We start from the raw sequence: 20,174 nt of genomic DNA, 5'->3' as shown, positions 1-20,174 counted from the left end.
AACTTTAAGAGTGAAGTTGTTCTGTTGATTTGTCCACTTACCACTCTCCATGCAGTCATACACAGCATCAGGCTGAAAAACATTCTAAGTCATACCCCATCTACTGAGAATCAGAAAACTGATTCATCTGGGTAGCATACAAACCAGTCTAAGGGTCAACCAAAAATATTTATAAACTATATAATTTACTTAAGTTATCAATTCAGCTGTCATACCTTTTTCCCCTTTTTTTTTTCTCTAATCCTTTTTATGTATTTCTTATTTCAACTCCTTTGAGGAAACGTTCTAAAACTGACTTTTAATCCAAATGAATATTTTAAAAAACATTTAGTCTTATCTGTTCTTAATACAAGTGTCTGAACTAAATGGCAGTTCATCTCCAAAATTATATTTTAAAAAAAAGTATTCTAAGAATGGATAAAGATTTAAGTTAAAATTGTTTCCTGCAATATCATCAGTTCTACAGAATACAGCAATAAAAAGAATAGCATTAAAAAAGGCAAAGTATGGTTTTTAATTTGAAGCCATGATTAAAAGACTAAAACCAAAAGAGACAGAAGAGTTAGAAATGGTTCCAACTGACCTGAGTCCATAAAGGACTGTCCCATCTGGATGCAAACGGATCATTCTGTTCTTCACAGTGACACCATGTACAAATGACTTCTTGTCATTCAGAAAATAGGTATCGGGAACCCACAGCTGATCAGCTACTCTGTTGTCCAGAGTAAGGTTTAGAGGTATTACATTATACGACAGCCTCTTATCCCTCCATGCTTGCTGAAAGTACATTGTCAAGGTATAGTCCTGTGATTATAAGAACAAACAAAAAAAAGTTTGCATTGAAAAAGGCAGCATACATATGCAACAAAAAAAAAGAAAAAGAAAATACATATTTATTCATTGTGACTGTTCTTAAAGGTAAACATTTCAGTTCAGAATTTCCATAAGTAGATTTATTTATTTTTACAGTACTGAACATCTTGTGTATACTTAATAACAGAAATGAGAATACAGAAAAGATGGCGTATTTACATCTTATGAATGAGCTGGGAGTTTCCATTTCAATATTTATAAACAAAGTGGAAAAAATTTGTAGACACTTAACAGTCTGCAATTCCCGTAGCACCTTGCAAGCCTAGGAGCTCTAGGAAACAGGAACAATCGCAGATCTGAATTTCCATCTCATGGTCTCCACTGTTTTCAGTAGAGGTCTGGATCAGGCCTTGCATCTCTCAGGCTGTAGCTATCACCCAAACTCTTCTCTAAATTAAATCTCTTCAAAATCTGTTAACTTTCCCCTGGGCACTGAAATCAGTGGGAAGTCTCTGAGGTTTCTACGCTACAGAGTCTTAGTCTTCTACTTAATTTTACACATGAAGTAACTCTGGTTACTTCAATGAAACAATTCAGAGAGTACAATTAAGCATCCAGGTAAATATTTGCAGTAATATGAGACTTGCTTTGTCTTGATGCAGGCCACTGATATACCATACTTTAGAGATGTTTTGATCTTTTGGTGTTTTAGAAAACAAAGTAATTACAAAGATTATATTTTTGTAAGGCTGGTTATACACTGGCAAAATATTTATTAGACATTAGTTTGTACTAAAAAAACTCCATAAATCGTACACAAAGGAGCTGTATATCTGATCACGGATCACTGGGTCAAGGGCTGTAAAACAATACTGCAGGAATAGCAAAAGGAGTAGTATTCTAAAACCAATATTTTGTTTTGCTTGTTCTACAGAAGTTCTCAGACTATTTTGATTTAGAATCCATATTTAACATGGACTTCATTAAATAGTGAGAGCTGTGAGCTTACAGAAGATTGCTTTCAACAGAAAGTCAACAAAAGCTGCCGTGATTATCAGCAAGCCCAGGATTCAGCCATGTCAGAGTATGCAAGCCTGTAGGCATCAGTCTGAGGCACTTGAAAACAAGAAACACCACCTAACTTAGAACAAATAATTAGCATGGTGATTACATCTCTCAGACCAATTTCCAGCACTGCATAACAGAGAAAACCATGCAAGACGTGTACATTTTATTGCAGAAATTGCAATAATATTTCTCAGTAGCTACTTTATATTTTAAAGGAGAGACCACTATTGAAACCATGTTTCATTACAGTTGGCAAAGAAACATTAATCTTCCTGCTGAAGTACTTTAAAAGCACCTGCCACAACTGTATTTTACAAGCATTTTCATTAAAAAAAAAAAGACACATGAACACTATACAGAACTTCTCACAGAATACTGAAGTGACATTTTCTTATTTTGCAGTTTCACAGACTAAACTTAAAGAAAAAAATTCTACAGAAGTGCCCCTGGAAGAAATCACTGAAATTTACTAACACACACAAAAAAGTTAAAGTTTTATATTTCTAGAAATTATCTTTTTACAGTACAGTCTAAGACTTCGTAAACACTGAATCACACAAAAGGTACATGGAAGATTTGCCTTCCCCGGCGAATAGGAAAACAGATAAACCAACATTCTTCCACTGCTATGCAGTAAGGTGGGATTCATCCTACTGAACTCCAAGCCCTGGAGACATGTCTCTCTCCACTGACTTTGGAGTACCTAGGGCAGTCAGTCCCAGCCAAGCACCTCCAGTTAAGTGGCAAATTGAAAAGAAAATCAAAATATAATTTATTACCAATCAATGTCTGAGTATCCAGAAAATTGTTTTTCCTTTCTTCACTAATGAAAACTTTTTATGCCTAAATCAGTTGCTCTAATTATTCACTGTAAAACATGTATGGTCCACCCTTAAAAATGTGCATGAGGGAGGGCCTGTGACAGCTAAGGCTGTTCCAGCAGAGTTCTTGAGGCAATGACACAGCACCTAGAAACTAATTGACCATGCCTCTTCTGCACAACAACATGCACTCAGACGAATCAGTAGAAACTGTTTTTCTACAGATATGTGTATTTCCATGGTGGAAACACTTTTTATTTTTTTATGCATCTTTCCCCAGAAAAGCCCACATACAGGTGGCTCAAGAGCTTCAAAATGCCTCTTCAGTTTTCACTGAAGCAGGGAGAAATACATGTTCCTGTTGAGAACAGTTTCAGTATTTCTGCCTCGTCAACACAAAACCAGAATGGCACTGCTGTCCCTTCAGTCGTCTTCTGTTTGTGATGGTTAGAGGTTAGTCATCTTCACTTGCTCTGCCTCCAGCCCTACGCAGCAGCTGCCAACGGAAGCACACATGCCCAGCCCGTACGCAGAACACTGCTCAGCTTTGGTAGGGTGTCACAAACATTAACAAAACTGCACCGTTACAAGCAGGTAAATGCCACATAAGTTGTTCCAATTACTTTATTACCAAATATATTTACCTAGTAACTGTTTTAATCTGATCAGTTTTAATGATCTGAACCCAGTTCCCCTGCCCACCCACCAGGATCAGGATGAGAGCCTGCTTTCAAGTATGTTCCACCTACATCTGAAGAATTTTACTGTTATGCTTCATCACTGTTCTGCAGTATTTGATTCATAACCAGATACCAGAAAATGTTCAGTAATATATTGCCAGGAAGAAAATATATTGGTCTTCATTACACTAACGTACCACAACATAAAGTAGATGAGCTGTGGCAATTTCTCCCCTATTATCCTTGGAATGTTGCATTTTATTCCTACTCTAAGGAATAATCTACATGTATTCATATATAGCACATATACATATATATATAAAACACAGAATATGCTTCCTTCTTTACACCTTAGTAAAAGAGGAAAAGGAGAAAGAAAACTAACCACGCATCGTTCAGTGCGTAAAAATCAATTACATAGAACTGTAAATTTGGAGCACTGGAATAGCTGAAAGAAAAGCCAAATCACCAGGCTGGAGTTCAGAATCAAACACACTGTGTTCCAGAAACAGAGCTGGCATGCCAACTAAAAATTATTTGTCATCTGTTGGTCCTAGTTTTCAGATGTGACTGGAATTTCTAATGGTCAAAACAAGATATCTTAAATAATTTTTTTATAAAACCCTGATAATCTTGCAAATTTAGATTTAAAAAAAAAAAAATTATTAAAAGTAAGTGTGTTCCAAGCTACATATTTCAAAGTATAAGTTATTACTTGGAAAAAAAAAATAAAAAGGAAAACCTGTCACGTAAACTGCAATTCATTCCTTAGAAAGGAGGGAGGAATCTGTTTTCAAAATCCCAAATGAAACAGTAATTCAAAAAGGTCTGCAGGTACAAAATGTCCCTGAAGTATCCCAAGGCACTTTATACTTTGAGATTAAGAACTTTCTTGTCTAGCAGAAATACAACAAGAAAAAAGTCTGTTAAATTCACTTTAAATATGGGAATTTGCCTCTGTTCTAAGGATAAACATCAAAACAGACATCCAGATATCTTGCCTCTTTAGGAAGACAGGCACACAAAAGAAGTAGAGGCATAGAAGTGGCTAGTAAAGGGTGATTTTAATTTTTTAAGGCCTTAGCATCCTATTGAATTCACAGGATGGGATTGTTAGAAGCTTAGTGTAAGTATGAAGATGAAACAGGAACGAATTCATTTAAAAAGCCTAGAACAAGGCAGTAATTACAATGAGCTGAAAGAAGTATGAAACCAAACCTCAGGGGGACTTTGTCTGTGAATACCATTACACAGACATAAACTACAAAGGTACAGGCTATTTACAAGACAGGCATAGAAAGGCACATTGTACAAGTAAATAGGTTCATCAGCTACCCTGAGCACATGAAGCTTGAAATGCTGTACAAAGTTTGATTAGTATAGACAAAATTACAAGCAAAACCTAGAACAGACAAGTACTGTATTTTCTGTAAATACACAAACATTATCATTTGTATAGCTTTAATTTTTAGTCCACTGTTTACATAGATTTAAATTTAATAAACTTTATTCTGTCCAGACACAGAAATTTAGGCAACAGAAAATGGATGGCTACTCCTATTCGACCCTGATCAAAGAAAAGATCTCTCCTCTTTTCCTCACCAGTTAAAGGTCAGCTTCCCAGATTTCTTCTTTATTTCACACAATGAACTGAAGAGCAGCAAATATGAGACAAAGTTAATCTTAATGCAAATTTTCTAATAAGAATTTTAAAAGTAATGAACACTTATTAGTATTAGCATATTTATGAGTAACTTTTATCCTGAATGTTATCTTTGTGCTGTGCTTGTTTGTAAACACTTTTAGCTGCTGGAAATGTATATACACTGGGAGATTTAAACGAATTTAGATAAATAGAATTGTTACAGACAGCCAAGTTGTCAGTTAATGACCACCAATTTCAAAGATCCAAGGGAAGATTCTGCACAGGAAAGCATCAAACCTGAAAATTGGCACTCAAAAAAACCAAAAAGGCAGTTTGGGCCTGTTATTAGCTTTAAAAGATTAGAACACAGGCCTCAGGTAAACCCACCCATGTGCCAATAACTGTCAAATGGCTGTTGCTGGTGCTCTTTTTTCTATTAGAAAAAGGATCAAAGCAAAAAGGGAAGTAAATTTCATTAATTTTCTCAATGACAGTAGAAGTCTAATGCAAAAGGCTGTGCCAGATGTACATTTTTCCAAAGCATGAGGATAAGGTTTAATGTGAGAAAAACAACATTTAAAATATAGCTCACTCTTCTACATTATAAAAAACAGGACTGATTCATATTGCAGCTTAAAAATGTGCATGAACACTTGTATTAGCAGGGATATAACACAGCTACTGAAACACTTTGGAAGTACTAAAATTAGGAAAGTTTGGAGGAAAAAGAAAAATAAGCAGAAGGAACATTATTATAAATACAACATATAGCAGCGTGGAGCTGAAGAAGCTATTTATCTCTACTCATCAGTAATGAATGGACAACTCATTTATGGTTTGGCTTAAGTCCACTTCTTATCACTTTCCCGGTTATTCCTAACTTGTAAAAATACTTTACTACATTTCTCAGTACAGCATTTTTAAAGCTAAAAAATATCCTTCTGCAAATGCTTGAAGCCAAAGATTTTGCCTGAACACTATATTTATTTACCATGTACATTTAAAAAGCTGTCGATGACATATATAAAAATGCCAAATTATTAGAAGTATACATCTACACATCGAAATGTATTTTAATCTATTAAAAAATACTATATACTTAAGAAGAAAAGAGTAAAGGTTCATTCTACTTCCTCCTCAGACTCCAATGTAGTTATCACTGACATGTTCAGTTTCTACAGTGGGAAGAACACAACATACTTCACAATGCAAATGGTAGATAAATCAATCCAAAACAAAGCACTTTCAGCTAAAGAAGCTTCAGTGGCTTTATTTCAAAAGCAATGTCTTTCCCCTAGTACTGACTGACAGTCCTTTTAATCCTCATTTCATTTAAAACCAACCACTACAACGTGTTCAATTCATAATTACCTATCTCACACTCACCTCAAAAAAATTAACGTTAAAAGTCTGTTCTGTTAACACTGGAGACGCCTCTGAGTGACTTACATGAAGGTAGAATGAACTGTTGAAAGAATAGTGGATACCAAAGAACTGTCAAAATAAATTCTGTCATATGCCCTTTTGAAAAAGTATTTTTCACATTTTGTAAATCTTTACTTCAAAAAAATGACAATGACATCAAGAACCTTACACAGAGTTCAAGCTGAACTCTCTCAGTATATTGAGTCCCTCTTCCTAGGCTGGCTTCAAATCCATGAAAAAAATTCTAGTTAATTGTGTCTCCTTACCAGGTAGTTTTTATTGACAGGAATTTTATGATTTTAAGTTCATGATCTTTCCAAAAAGGAAAAGATCCCAACCAGTGAGCTTACCATTTGTTCTGCAGCAACTATCCCAGAATTATGCATCAGCAATTCTCATTTCTCAGTTGAACAAATAAGCAAAGATGGGCCGTTTATCCCCTATAACAGTTCTCAGAAAAACACAGAATTATTGAATCAAGCAAGAGACTTGTTTATGACAGCCAAACAACTGTCAGCAGAGATTGACTCCTAGACATAAAACTTCTTACTACTGATTATATGAAATCTGTAAGAGACCGCTTACCATTTCAGCGACAAGATCATGAATTGTGTCTCCTTAGCACTACTGACAGTAGCCAATATTTATATTGTCTCTACACAGTGATTTATATATTGCACTGCGATGCAGTGTCATTTTACTCCATGTACTGAAATGAAATAAAGCAGTTACGGCCAATGTGTTTCCTGTAACATCAATTAGTTTAGCAAGACACTGTGACACTTGATTTTAATTTCTGACAAGTCATCCCGACTGAACCATGATACTGCACTTCTACTGAGCCAGCAATCTGCATGTCATTCCCATCAAAAAGCATCTGCCATATGTCTTTTAGCTCTCCCTGATTTGCTGTCTCTTGATAATAAGAGAAAGATTGATTAAAGTGAACTTGGACTGAAAACTGTAATCTAACTGCTACTTGCTTAAAAGAGTCACGTATCTTGATATCTTCAGATCTTTCTCTTTTGAAAGTATCTAGTCCTCTTTACGCAGCATTGCAGGATTCTCAGATGAACAATAGAAATGCAAAGTAAGATGAATAAATGCAAACTATATCCACTTTAAACAAAAGCTATGGAAACAGCATTTTTCTGCCTCAGACAAAATTATGTGTTATTATGATTTTGTAATGTCTGAAGTAGAATAAAATATTTTAAGCCACAAGAAGTATCAAAAAAGTTTGTTTACATTTGAATTTCAAAATTTTCTTTACTAATGTATTACAAGCCATTTCCCAGAGAAGGGAGAATAATTCTAAATTCACTGATCATTTCCTATGCAATTATATAATCCTACAGATCTTCAGAAAGGTAAATACCTCCAACAGAAATTATATTTATACTGCTTTCATTACTAGACTTCCCTTTTTGTAGCCTATTATTAATAGTATTGCAGAAGAGTAAAAAATATTCTTGAAAATACTAAAGAACAACAACAAAAAATTAAAATACTTCTTAAATACAGTGGAGGTAAAGCAGTGATTAAGCAGACCTGGAGATCCAATTGGAAAGTTTGACGAGAGCAGAGGGTGGCTTAAGCTGTTGTTTTGCAGAAGACACTCCAAAGCAAAAAAACAGAAACAGCCACCAGAAACCTGCACATCTTACTGATACTTTTAATGAAAGAAAAAAAAATTAAAATATTTTTTCCAGGATAAAAATATAGTAATTGATAGAGATTAAACCTGGCTGAAACATGGGAACTCAGGCTGTGCTTAGATGCAGAAGTATACTGGCATAACATTTGAGTGAGTGCTCTTTTTCCTGATGCTTTATAGTTCCCTGAGTTGATACAGATAAACAAAGCCTCAAGAAGACATTTAGAAACTGAAAGAACTGCCAAGTTAGTGTTGCTCTGTATCACTGTAATTAACTTCTGAACTTACAAAACTAATAATAAAATGAATAGGCATTCATTTAATGCATATAATCCTTATTTTCAAGATAAGTATTTTGCAGTATTTTTAAAGGTGAATATTGAAATTAATAAATAATCCCATAATTTATTTATTTATTTTTAAATATGGCCTTGCTTCCTTCAATCAAGGAGATGTCACTCAATGGAGGCAAGGAGACTCCAATGACAAAAGTGCCATTAATATGCCTGTTACAACGCTTGCTAGCTCCATCCGCCTTTCGGCATCTAAAAGGATGTATAACAATCCCTAAATTCCCAACTGCAGGCTGTGGTCCAATAGAAACTGAGACTTAATGAGTATAAAACAGTTTGAGATGCACTCAGCATTTTAACTACTTGAACAGGTTGTTTATTTACATCCTTCACAGTTTGCTGAAAGATGAGCTGCTGGCAGTTTGTCTGCCCGTTGCAATACCTGTTAAACCCTCATGAACACCTACAGTTCTTCCTTTTAAGGAGTCCTCTATCACCTCACTTAACACCTTATACACCAGAGTGTTCATTTTCTCTGAACTACTAACAATTATCAGCAATTCAAAATATTTCAGCCTCCAGAATTCAAATCTGAAGTGCTGTAAGTAGACCATTCTCAGCACTAGGTCTAAACTTCCCAATGTTACTACATCAGTAATTCCCTTGAGTCCAAACTAAACCACAAGCAGATTCCCAACTTATCTCACTAAGCAGTCACTTGTGCCGCTTCAGTCTTGCAAAGTAACGGTAGCATGTTTGCGTTTGGGATGATACAGTGAACCTCTGAGCTGTTTTAAGCTATGAAGTAACAGGGGCACTCTAAATGCTTACAAAACTATTGAAAACAATAATAGTAACGCTCCCATCACTGCATTAGCAGGGATGACACAATCCTCCTTTCAGAAATACTAAAACAAGCCACAAAGTTGTCTCAGTGAAAAAAGTATAAATTTAGTTTTAATGTTAAAAAGTTACGAGAAATAGCTGACAAAGAAAACCTGATTATCTGAGCTTCAGACACAGAACTGTACTCTTAGTGCTGTTGAGAAATGCAGTATTCTAACAAAAACATGTCCCTTCTCTGATCCCTTTTAATTGGGCTGCCTGAGAATGCACTTCTTGAAAAAGAAAAATACTATATGAATATTTTATTGGTTCATCTTTCTAGTCAAAGGAATTCACTTTGTTGTATTTTGTTTGTTTTACTAAGCAGATTGTTTTGCTAGTATTGCCTTTCAGGTAAAAAGCTAGCTGCCTCCTCAGTTAGCAATGGAGGAGTTTCTGCAAGGTAACTTCCACAAACACATACACTAAAGAAAGCACGTATATGTATATTCTTAATTTTCCTAAATATGCTCAAGTCATTTTCCTATTCTGCTGTTCAAGTTCTGGTATTACTACTACCCTCTGTTTGTCAGATCTATGTAATGTTCCCTCTGTATCACTGAATACCAAAACACTCCAGGTGACTTTCAGATCAATTTTCTGGCCTTCAAGATTATTTTTCTTCTATCAATTCATTCACAGGAGAGAACACTATTAATTTTTGCTTTGCTTGTGATTTGCAAGATAGAGATATTTAAAATATTCTAAACCTATCTGAAAACGCCCTTTTGATTGAGAGAGGGCCCGAGACACATCTCAGATAGCCTTTCAGTAAGTACAACAGTTCTTATAAAAAGACAGAGTAAGTATGACTATTAATCAATACTAAGGCAATATTCTCAGCAGTCTCAGCATTATGCAATTCCTAAACATCACCTCCATTTTAAAAGACAAAAAAGTAGAGAGAGCTGAGCTGTTCAGACTAAAGTATTCTGCCGGACAGACTTTAGGAGGCATCAAATTACTAATCAATCTGGGCAGCCCTAATAACTCTTTCAAAATTTAATTTAAATTGTAGGTAGTCCGTCAAGAAAACTGTGTTATTTTAGCATTGGAAAAGTGGACAAAATCAGAGCACTTTTCTAAATGTTGCCCTAAACAAAGTGTCTGATAATCTGATACAGCTAACTTATTTACTAAATGATTGCTTTCTTCAGTGCTTGACACTGAACGCTGTCACATTTTCTCTTCTGACTTGGAATATACTTTAGCAAGTTACAGATTCAGTTATTACTCAGTTTTGTCAAGGCAGTTATGATTATCATATATTTGTAATACTTCTAAAACTAAATCATCAAGGATATATTAACAATAAGTTAAAATTTTAAGATCAGCTCACAAAAGAATGTGAGCTTAAACAACAACCTCTCCAAGAATATTGACATAACAGACAGTGAGAAAGAGCAAGAAAATGAGTTTGAGGAAAAGTTTTCTAAAGAACCCAACACATACCCTCTAAGATTTTGAGTTCATCTCAAAATTATAAAAACAGGAGGATATATAACATTTCCTTTAATGATGTACTGTATAACTGAAATAAAGTTAGACTAATTGATTTAATTAGCTTATAATGGTCTCCAAGAGCTGCTGATACTTCACAGAAATTTACAGGAGAAAAACAGCCAGATATGTGCATGACATACCCTGATTTTGGTTTTGTTCTATTTTTCTTCCAGATGAACTCCGAGTCCTTCTCCCTCTATCTCTACGTATGCATTTTCTCACCCACTACTACTAATCATGCTAGATTTCTATGCTGTTTTTCTTGGTAATTTTGTGGGGTTTTTTCTTTTAAATAAAAAAAAATAAACAAAGGTTAGGTGGAAACCCCAAATACCTCACCTGCTTTTATCAAATGCACCCATTTTGGAAACACAAATGGAAATGGTTCGAGGCAACTGTAGGCTGCCAGTTACTTTCAATGCCATTCTCCACTCACCAGCAGCAGCTCAATGCTTAAACGCTGTCACAGATCCTGCAACACTTCGTCTCTCTGGCCTGCTGATTCCAAGAAGTTCTCTAAAATGGTTCATTAATCTGATAGCGACAAACTGATGTCTTGAAAGAAGCAATGTACTCTGGAGAGTACAAATCTCCCACAGATATGTTCCTATAAGCATTTATATATCATGGCCTAATACACCAGAGGCTACACTGTGCAGAGGCTGCACTCCAGACTAATGTGTTTCTTTCCTGTTTACACATAAATCTTGTGGGAATAGACCAAACACCTTGATTTAGCTGCCTTCCTTGGCCAATAATCTCTCGAATCCTGTAACCTTACATACAGATTTCATGGGGTTTGAACAGCTAAGAGTGTGAGGATGAAAAAAAAAACGTATCATCTCACATAGGCCTTTGCCCGCATTTTAAATGCTTTCATCCCCGTAACCCAAGATGTGACAGGCTGCTTCTCTCAAAAGTGTCAGGCACTGCAGAGAACTGCCAGCACTGGAGTAAAAGGACAATTTTAAATAAGTACGTATCGTTTCTTCCGTAGTGATGACAAGCCTGTGGAAACTGATAGAACGCCCAATTTGCATGACAGCCCAACACTTCAGCAAAGAGAACACACTTAGTAGAGACACTTCCAAGGGAATAAGTGATGTATTCAGATGAAAAAGAAATGAATATAATTATGTTCTAGGGAGAAAAATCTGAAAAAACTTCAGGTGGAAAAATATTACATCTTTAATAGTCCTTGTGCCTGCATTTAGTTATACTTTAAATTGTTGAGGTTCAGCAAAGCCAAAGCCTACTGGAATATCTCACAGGGAAGCATTTCCATTCTGAGTGCCCCTGTTACAAAGGTGTGTTTTCCTTGACAGATACAGCAAACTTTATAGCAAAGAACAGTTGCAATACCCACAACAAAACAAGCCTCCCTCTCTTTTAATCCTAATCTTCATGGATTCCTGTCTGTGCCAGAGAACTTTATATGCCTTTAAAAAATTCATTTCCATTTTCCACAATTGTAAACAATCCTGACTGTACTTTGACAGGTTAATTCTATCCTATTATCAAGACCCATTAATTTAATGCCATTACACTTGCAACCATCAATTCTCAGAAACATATTCTGAGAATCCAAAAAACCCTGACCTGGCATCCTTCATTACTGAATGGATTTATTTATTTGTCTGTCTCCTACTAGATTAAATGTCTCATCTTATCAAGCTTCAAAATTTGACTCCTTCTTTGTGGTTCACTATTCCTCCCAGAGCTGAAGTCAAGCTTGTACTTCAGTGACCAAATAGAAGTAACTGCTCTGACAGCCGGAAACACCAAGAGCAAGACAGAAGCTTGCCTTTTTTCAAGGCATGAAAGGTAAATGGTTAATGGAAATGGCAGGAAAAGTATTTCTTACTTAGCGCTAATACAAATCCAGTATATTTTAACAAAATAAGGATGCCATACATCTTTTTTGGTCAGCCTGCTCGTCGTGGAAATGGTAATAAAAGTATTACTGGTCCCAGACTTTCATCCTTTCTCCCAAATTCAGATATAAATGCAGCAGGAAATTATTCACGAAAAATAGATCCCATTTTTAATTAAGAAGCTTCATAATAATCATACTTTGAATGTATTCGATTTGGCAGACACCCGTCTGAAAACATGGATGATTTTTAAGCAATTTTCATATCTTGCACAGAGCGCTCAACTGACACAGCAGTTCCTTCCAGCTACTCTTATTGGAAGCCTTTTATAGAACTTGCTGGAATGCTTAGTTTTACATTACTCCTTCCATCTAGGCATCCAAACCAGCAGTCTGGATACAACCTCTTCTGCCTTCTCTCCACTTTACTCACTTGAGGTTTATTGAAATTTCTGGGAGACAAACTGCCTAGGATATCATGAACTATGAATACTACAAAGTAACTGAGAACAGTTTTGCTTTTTCTCCCCCCCTGAAGGAACGCTAACCCAGAGTTTGCAAGAGCAGTAGTCATTTTGCACAGGTGACAGAAAGCAATGCATTTCTGCCTGTGTTGGCGTATGGAATTGCATTATCATTCTTACGTCTTTATGTATATATGGATAAGATCAAAATTGGCCAAGTGAATGTGCTGTTAGAAAGAATTCTCAAGGGGGCATTCCCACTTAATCCCCCTCAATTTTTACATTAAGAGCTCTTTCAGAAATCTAATAAAGATGTGGAAAACAAACTAATCCAGGGATCAGAAACAAACACTAGATTTGCAGCAGCATGAATCAAACATTCTTCAAAATATATACAAAACATGCTTTAATTCACCAGACAACTTGGCAAAAGAGTTTCAAGCCCTAAGTTTCTGAAAAAGCTGTTACAAACTTTCCCTCCCATGACAGTAAATGTCAAACACATTTTGCAGTCCTGCTGTGGAATGTTGAAGGCAAACGAAAAGTGGTGATTTGAAACTAATTCTTAAACTGTTCCTCAAGGCTGAGCTGGAGAGTACCAAGAATATGTCCCCACAGAAAAATTTTTATGTAAGTTACCACAGAATGACCCACGGGATACTTTGCAATTAAGTAGACAGCCAATACCTTCAACAAGAAAAGAGGTGTTTTCCTCCAAGTGCACCAAATTAAAATTTGAAAAAAAAAAAAATTTTTTCAGCAAAATGTTTGTATTTCCACAACAAAGGCAACTTCCTCTTTAACTTGTGTTTGTGTCTGCCTATCCCTTTTCAAAATTTAAAACTGGATAAGAAAAGCCCTTAATTGGCTCTCACTTACTAAAGCTCAGATGTACGGTCACTGTTCTCCCCTGCTAAAAAAACTGCCATTGCACTGTACAAATTACAGTTCCGTAATAGACAGTGAATTCCATACAGTTATACAATTCCATAATATATACCGAGTATATAGATAGATATGTTTTAATGCATACACATTACTAAGGATATCCATTTTGAACTATTAAAGCACACACATACACACACACACACACACAAAATAATCAAAAAGCTCTGTGATGACTGCACTGAGATTGTCCTGAAAACAACAACCCATCTCCTGGCAGCTTGTTCAGTTTTGATGAATTTGTAATGCTGGATTTCTGAATTAATTTTGTACCTTCACCATAAAGATTTTCTTCAATATTTTAGGCTTAAGAGTTTCAAAAACGCATGAGATGAAGTGTTTTGGTTTTTCTCTCAAATTATTAGACTTTAAGCCATCACAATAAGTGCATGACTTTAATAGGTGTTAGACAAGCAAAATCTCAAGTAGTTCATGTATTTCTAGCCACAACCTCATACGTACTTTATACAATATTTTTGCTTGAGCATGCTACATGTTAGTCAGCAAGCAGAACATACGGATTTGAAATCTACTAGTTAGGAGTGATTAATTCATGCATGAAATGCATTTTTATATCAGTTCACTGGCTTGATTTATGACACATCTATTCTTTTAGAATAACAGCATTGTTTCTCCCTCAAGAGTCACAAAAATGCTTTACAACATATTTTTATATTTTTCTACACTAGTTAAAATGTAGGATATTTTGTTTAAAGAAACTCTTCTTTGAGATGCATTCTCAACCATGTCTAAATGATTCAGAAACTCTCTAAAAATTTCCCTTTAAGAATAATTTTGTCCAATTTGAAAAAGTGAAATCTTAAGTAAGACACTTGTCAAAAAGGGTGTTTCACTGAATTGTCAGTGATCTCGTTCTCTTCCCCATTTCCCTCCCTCCCATTACAAAGAAAGCAAGCACAAGACCTGCAGCATTGCTTATACCCTACAAATGTGTTCCTACAGAGCTTTGCTTATCTACGCTGTGTTCTTGAATTCTGATAATCTTTTCCAGAAAGACACAGTGAAGATGAGAAAGGACACAGATTCAAATTTTTAAGGAACCACAATAGAACTAGCATTTGATACCAGCATCTCTGAAAAGGAGCCCTGCATTCCATTACAGACAGGGGTTTTTAAAATACTGTTATTGTTTGCAGATGGTCCATAACTAACCACTAAGAAGCATGATACTTTCTTTGCCATGAAATAATTACAAAAGAAAAGACTTAAACCCAGAAGGGGAGAAAAGAAAAAAAAGCAAATTCAAGAGTAGTACCCCATATGCATTGCCTTAGTATTGAGGAGAAATTAGAAATACAATAATTTTGAGACAAAAGTGTCATACCTTAGGTTATTTAAATTTAGGGTATAAATTTAGCTAGAAAGTTGGATTGGCAAATGAGACTTATACATAGGGATTCTACCTGCGGTTCTCTCTTATTTAGAGTGCTTTCCTGGGAGAATCACTATATCTAAAATCATTACAGTCAATAACATCTACAGTATATTAGTTAAAGGATGTAGAACTTAAAAAAAAAAAAAAAAAAAAGGACATTATGCTAGTGCAAAGTACTGGTGTTATCTCCTCTTAATGATATCCCTGCTTTCCAAATGTCCAAAAATCAATTAAAGTACAGATAGAGGATACAGAAATGGTCTCACATCGGTACAATGACTTAAAATCTTTAGCATGAACTAAATAACTTTTTACTTAAAATCTAAAATATTATGAAAATATACCAAATGTTTACATACACCAATTTAGAATCCTAACCATGCAGAAGATTTTGAAAATCCTATTCAATAGATCTTACTATTATAAATAGATGTTTATATTGCCCCATGGCATTACTATCCCAGTACCTAATCAATCCTAATATGTTAAACAAAAGTCTTCCAAAGAAACACACACCAACTATTAATTTCAAACATCATTTCAGAACCACCACTTCTACACTTCTCCTGAAAATGTCTTTATTGATTTTACTCGAAGTAGTTTATTTATTGCCACTTACCACTTGCATACAAATTGAACATTTGAATGATAATTCTAATACAGTTTCTTTATTGCTTGCTTTTTGCTTTGTTACTTGATGCAATATTTCTTTACTACCTGTACCAAAGCTCTATTGGTACATGGAGTATATTATAATAGCACTAGTATCTGTAACGAAAACATTGAGCCTGCTAGCCCAGGCACAGACACTTATGGTCCTACCCAACAGAATGGTTACAAAATTCTGAGGTTTTTTTCAGCGGGGGTGGAAGGGGCAGAACAGGGAATGGAGGCAAGAATGTTTGATCTTTTACAGTCCCTTCCAACCTGGGCTGTTCTATGAACATTTTGAGACAAGTACACCCTAAATTAATTGCTTAATTTCTTGTATTAGACAACTTGTGATTAATGTCACCGAATATTACAATTAAGTACTCCTCTTAAATTATCTCCTCATCTCTACAGCGTTCAAAAAGTCAAGCTAGACCTCAACTGGCCTACAGCGCAACATGATTATCTGTAGCAGTTCATAATTAACAAATTATACTTTTGCTCCATGCGTTCTCAAACACACTTATTTAGGAACTCACTGAAATATGAAACTTAGTATCTGCTGGTTTGAGCTATTCAGCAAGGAAAATTTACAGCTGAAGATGCTCTCAGAACCTGTGAAAATATAGATGAAACGGGGAAAAAACACCACCTAAAATTAATTATATCAAAGCTTGCATGAATAGGAGGCAAATACATACTCAATACTTCATGAAAGCACCTTTTCTGAGGAAAGCATTAAGTGCTTAAAACTAAGCATATCCTCCAGTGCTTTCCAAAGATGCTTTGGGTGCTTTACCAAATCAATACTAAGAAGGGTCTTAAAAAAATATACATGTAAATTCACAGGCAAAAATAGTTCATTTTTGCATTTTCATGAAGGGCCAGAGATTTTAGGCACAAATTCCACACAGGTCTGGTAATCCTGCACCCAGTGAAGTCATGGCCAAACTTCAGTGTAGGGCTTTGAAAAGATTTTTAATTCTATGGACTATTAATACAGACAATTCATAACTCTGAGCTTCCCTGAACTGGTGATACACAAGGCATTTATAAGCATATTCTTCTGAAGATTCTATTTGATTCTGAGATTCTATTTCAATCCTTATTTCTCTAGATCTGTGTGCAAGGAAAGCCTCTTGGTACCCTATTCCATTTCTAGTAACTTTATTTCACTTGCATTTTATTTACAATGTTGTCATACTCAGTAAAAATATTAACTGTTAAACAGTTAAATAAACAGTAAATATCTTTTTTAATCCCTAGTATAAGTTTATTCTAAATCCCTACACGAGCATGATTACTGTAATATGAGCCAAAGGAACACAAGGGTGTTGGGAAAATAACACCACCGCCATAAACTTCAATATATTTTTTCTTAACAAGAACAAACTTTTATCTGCACTCTTATATCAAGATGCACAATTGTAAAGATCCATTTGGATGACTTAATCAGAAATTTACAACTCCATACCATAGACCTGAACTTCTATAATCACGTTACGTTGATTTAGTTAAGCTTTACCCTCCTCTTCTACCCCAATGAAGTTACAACAAAACAGACAGGGCTACTGAATTAGTAAGTATATTTCTAAAGGACACCATGACACTTCAGTACTACAATATATGGATTATCATTGCTCTGGAACATGGCAATATACCCACTGCCTGCTCAATGAATTAGATCTAATCTGTTACTTCGAATTTTTAATCTGTTATGCAGTCTTAGAGGGTGCTCTGTACATTCTGGTAGATTGTCCATCAACAGTAATTTTAAAATCAAGACATGACTTCTTCCTCATCGTTCAGAAACTGCCTTTGCATGATAATGGAAATCTGAGCAGCCCACAAAGAGAGATCTCCTCCAATATGTCAGTCAGTCATTTCAAACGAAGTGAAAGAACCTTAAATCGACCACCATTAGGTATTCTGCTGATAACTTCTAACCTTCTTAACCCCTTTCAGGTGGCACAGTCTGGATTTTGTGAAGAAAACTTCTTTCCACTCCCATCAGTGTCAGACTGTTTTTGCTGAGGGAGGGCAGGGAAGCTGGTGTTTCTTTTTTATTTTTTTAACTCCCGTGTTCAAGAACAGTAAAATCTCACAGGAACTTTCTAGTTGATAAGGAAACCTCAGTGTATTCATTAGTTCGTTCTTATATGTAGCACAATAGCACTTCTTACATTCCTCTTAGTTCAGTATAATTAGTCATTCTGCTCAGAAAAGAACAGACAACGAAATGAAGGGGTAAAACCAGGCAAAAGAGGATTCAGATTCCAACCATTGGATAATTTACACGATACTCATACATATTATCTATTATTAACACTAAAACTCACACTTTTAAAAATTGGATGTTGAAATCCAATATTCCTGGCTGCCAGCCATGCATAGAAAACAGACAGGCTAATGCTAAAGAAAACAAATTTTTATTCATTTACCTTCTGTGTGAAATGAACTGTGCAGTGAATTATTTAGAAGGGGAAAATTGTAATTGCATGTGTAATAAAGCTGAAAATTAAGGAGAAGCAGATGGAAGACTAAAAGTTCTTTTTCGTAAGTGATAAGAGGATGATTCATAAGTATTTGACATTAGTTAAAATTACTTATGAAACAAATGTTTATGGAAAAATGTTCTTAGGACAATGTGCCATCACACAAAAAGCAGAGGATTATCTGTTGAGACCCTTAATCAAAAATAGAAAAGGAAATAAACTGAGAAGGGCAAAATTTGTTCTCTTCTGAACTTCAGTGACTTGAGTCTTAGCTTCCCACGTCAAGAATTCAGGGCACTATCAGAAATGTCATAGATCACAATAATTCAATTAATTTGTAGTTTTAAGGGTACTTTATACTGTCACAAAATGGTAATGCACTGCCTAAAGTCAGCTCAACAGAATGTGGGAAAGGGTAAATGGGATGTAAGTGCATGAGATTGGTGGAGTTACCTCACTTTATTGTAAGCAGCCCTGAGAAAGGCTTTATTTAAGTCTCCGTGTCTAGAGAAAAACTGAAATGAAAGCCAATGATCTTATCCATACTTACATTGTTGTATATTACTTAAAATACATTAAGTGAACATTTTCATACATAGCTAAATATTTAAAGTATCAGGAACAATTCAAAATACACAGATTAATTTCTTTTCATTGTTTTCCTAATGTCATGTCATGTCATGAAAATGCAGCTACCTTACAGATGGTCCTTCAATGGCTTTTGCTCATAGTAACTAGGCCAGCACTTTCATTATGCAGTCAAGGGTTCTCTTCACTCTAACATGAACACATGTTGTTTCCATGCTGTGAAGAAGTCAGTCTTGCTGTAGCAGGAGCAGATGGTGTGGAACAAGACCTAAGTGGTTTGTTGTGGTCTTTCAGGAGCAGATGATAGGCGCCTTTCCATTCTAGTGTCAACAGTATTCATGCTTTAACCCAGATCCTTGGACACAGCAGACAACTTGAGTTTAAGGTATCATTGAACCTGTGCTAGACTTTTGTACACGCAAATGCACATGTATACACTATGTTAATTCGGAAGTAAAATTCAAATTATATCTAGAGCTAATAATGCAGTAAAGCACATCTTAATTCTTCTGTGGAACTTTTGGTTTAGAATGTACAGCTAAGCGTTACTGTCTATTCATAGCACATACTCTTCTAGGTCACATTCTGAATCACTCACTGCCATATATTACTATTCATAGGTATTTATTAAATATGTTAATCATGTCACATACAGAAACCTTCACTAAGAATTTGAATAAATGAGTCCCTAACCTCTATTAACCAGTAATAAGCATTTAAAAAGATCTGTAAAGGCAGTCTGCATATTGGGCTTCCTTTTCCACACTGGCCATTTAAATTGATTACTGATAACACAGTAGGGCTAATTTGCTCTTCCGTATTGTTTGGAGACAGAATATGAATGACAAAATGATAACATCTGCTACCATTTTGCTTCAAGATAACCACCCCCTCAAATTGTACTTTGAGTTAAAAACTACAAGGGAGAATCCCAAGAATAATTTTTAATTTTTTAACTTTTTTTTTAAAAAG

The 20,174-nt window shown here is 35.2% G+C and overlaps 1 protein-coding gene across 3 annotated transcripts in view; it reads right to left on the bottom strand.

The window, feature by feature from the left end:
• The window catches only part of GABRB2 (gamma-aminobutyric acid type A receptor subunit beta2), a 174,904-nt gene that overhangs the window by 113,956 nt on the left and 40,774 nt on the right, over positions 1-20,174 (bottom strand). For all 3 annotated transcript variants that reach the window (XM_064458969.1, XM_064458968.1, XM_064458970.1), the window contains one exon: positions 584-804. In XM_064458969.1, coding sequence (XP_064315039.1) covers positions 584-804 — 221 coding nt within the window. The remainder of the gene's footprint in view (positions 1-583; positions 805-20,174) is intronic.

This window comes from Phalacrocorax carbo, chromosome 8 (assembly GCF_963921805.1).
Source record: "Phalacrocorax carbo chromosome 8, bPhaCar2.1, whole genome shotgun sequence".
NCBI classification, from domain to species: Eukaryota; Metazoa; Chordata; class Aves; order Suliformes; family Phalacrocoracidae; genus Phalacrocorax; species Phalacrocorax carbo.
Note: the sequence above shows the minus strand (reverse complement) of the source record. Positions and strands in the feature narration are given on the sequence as shown.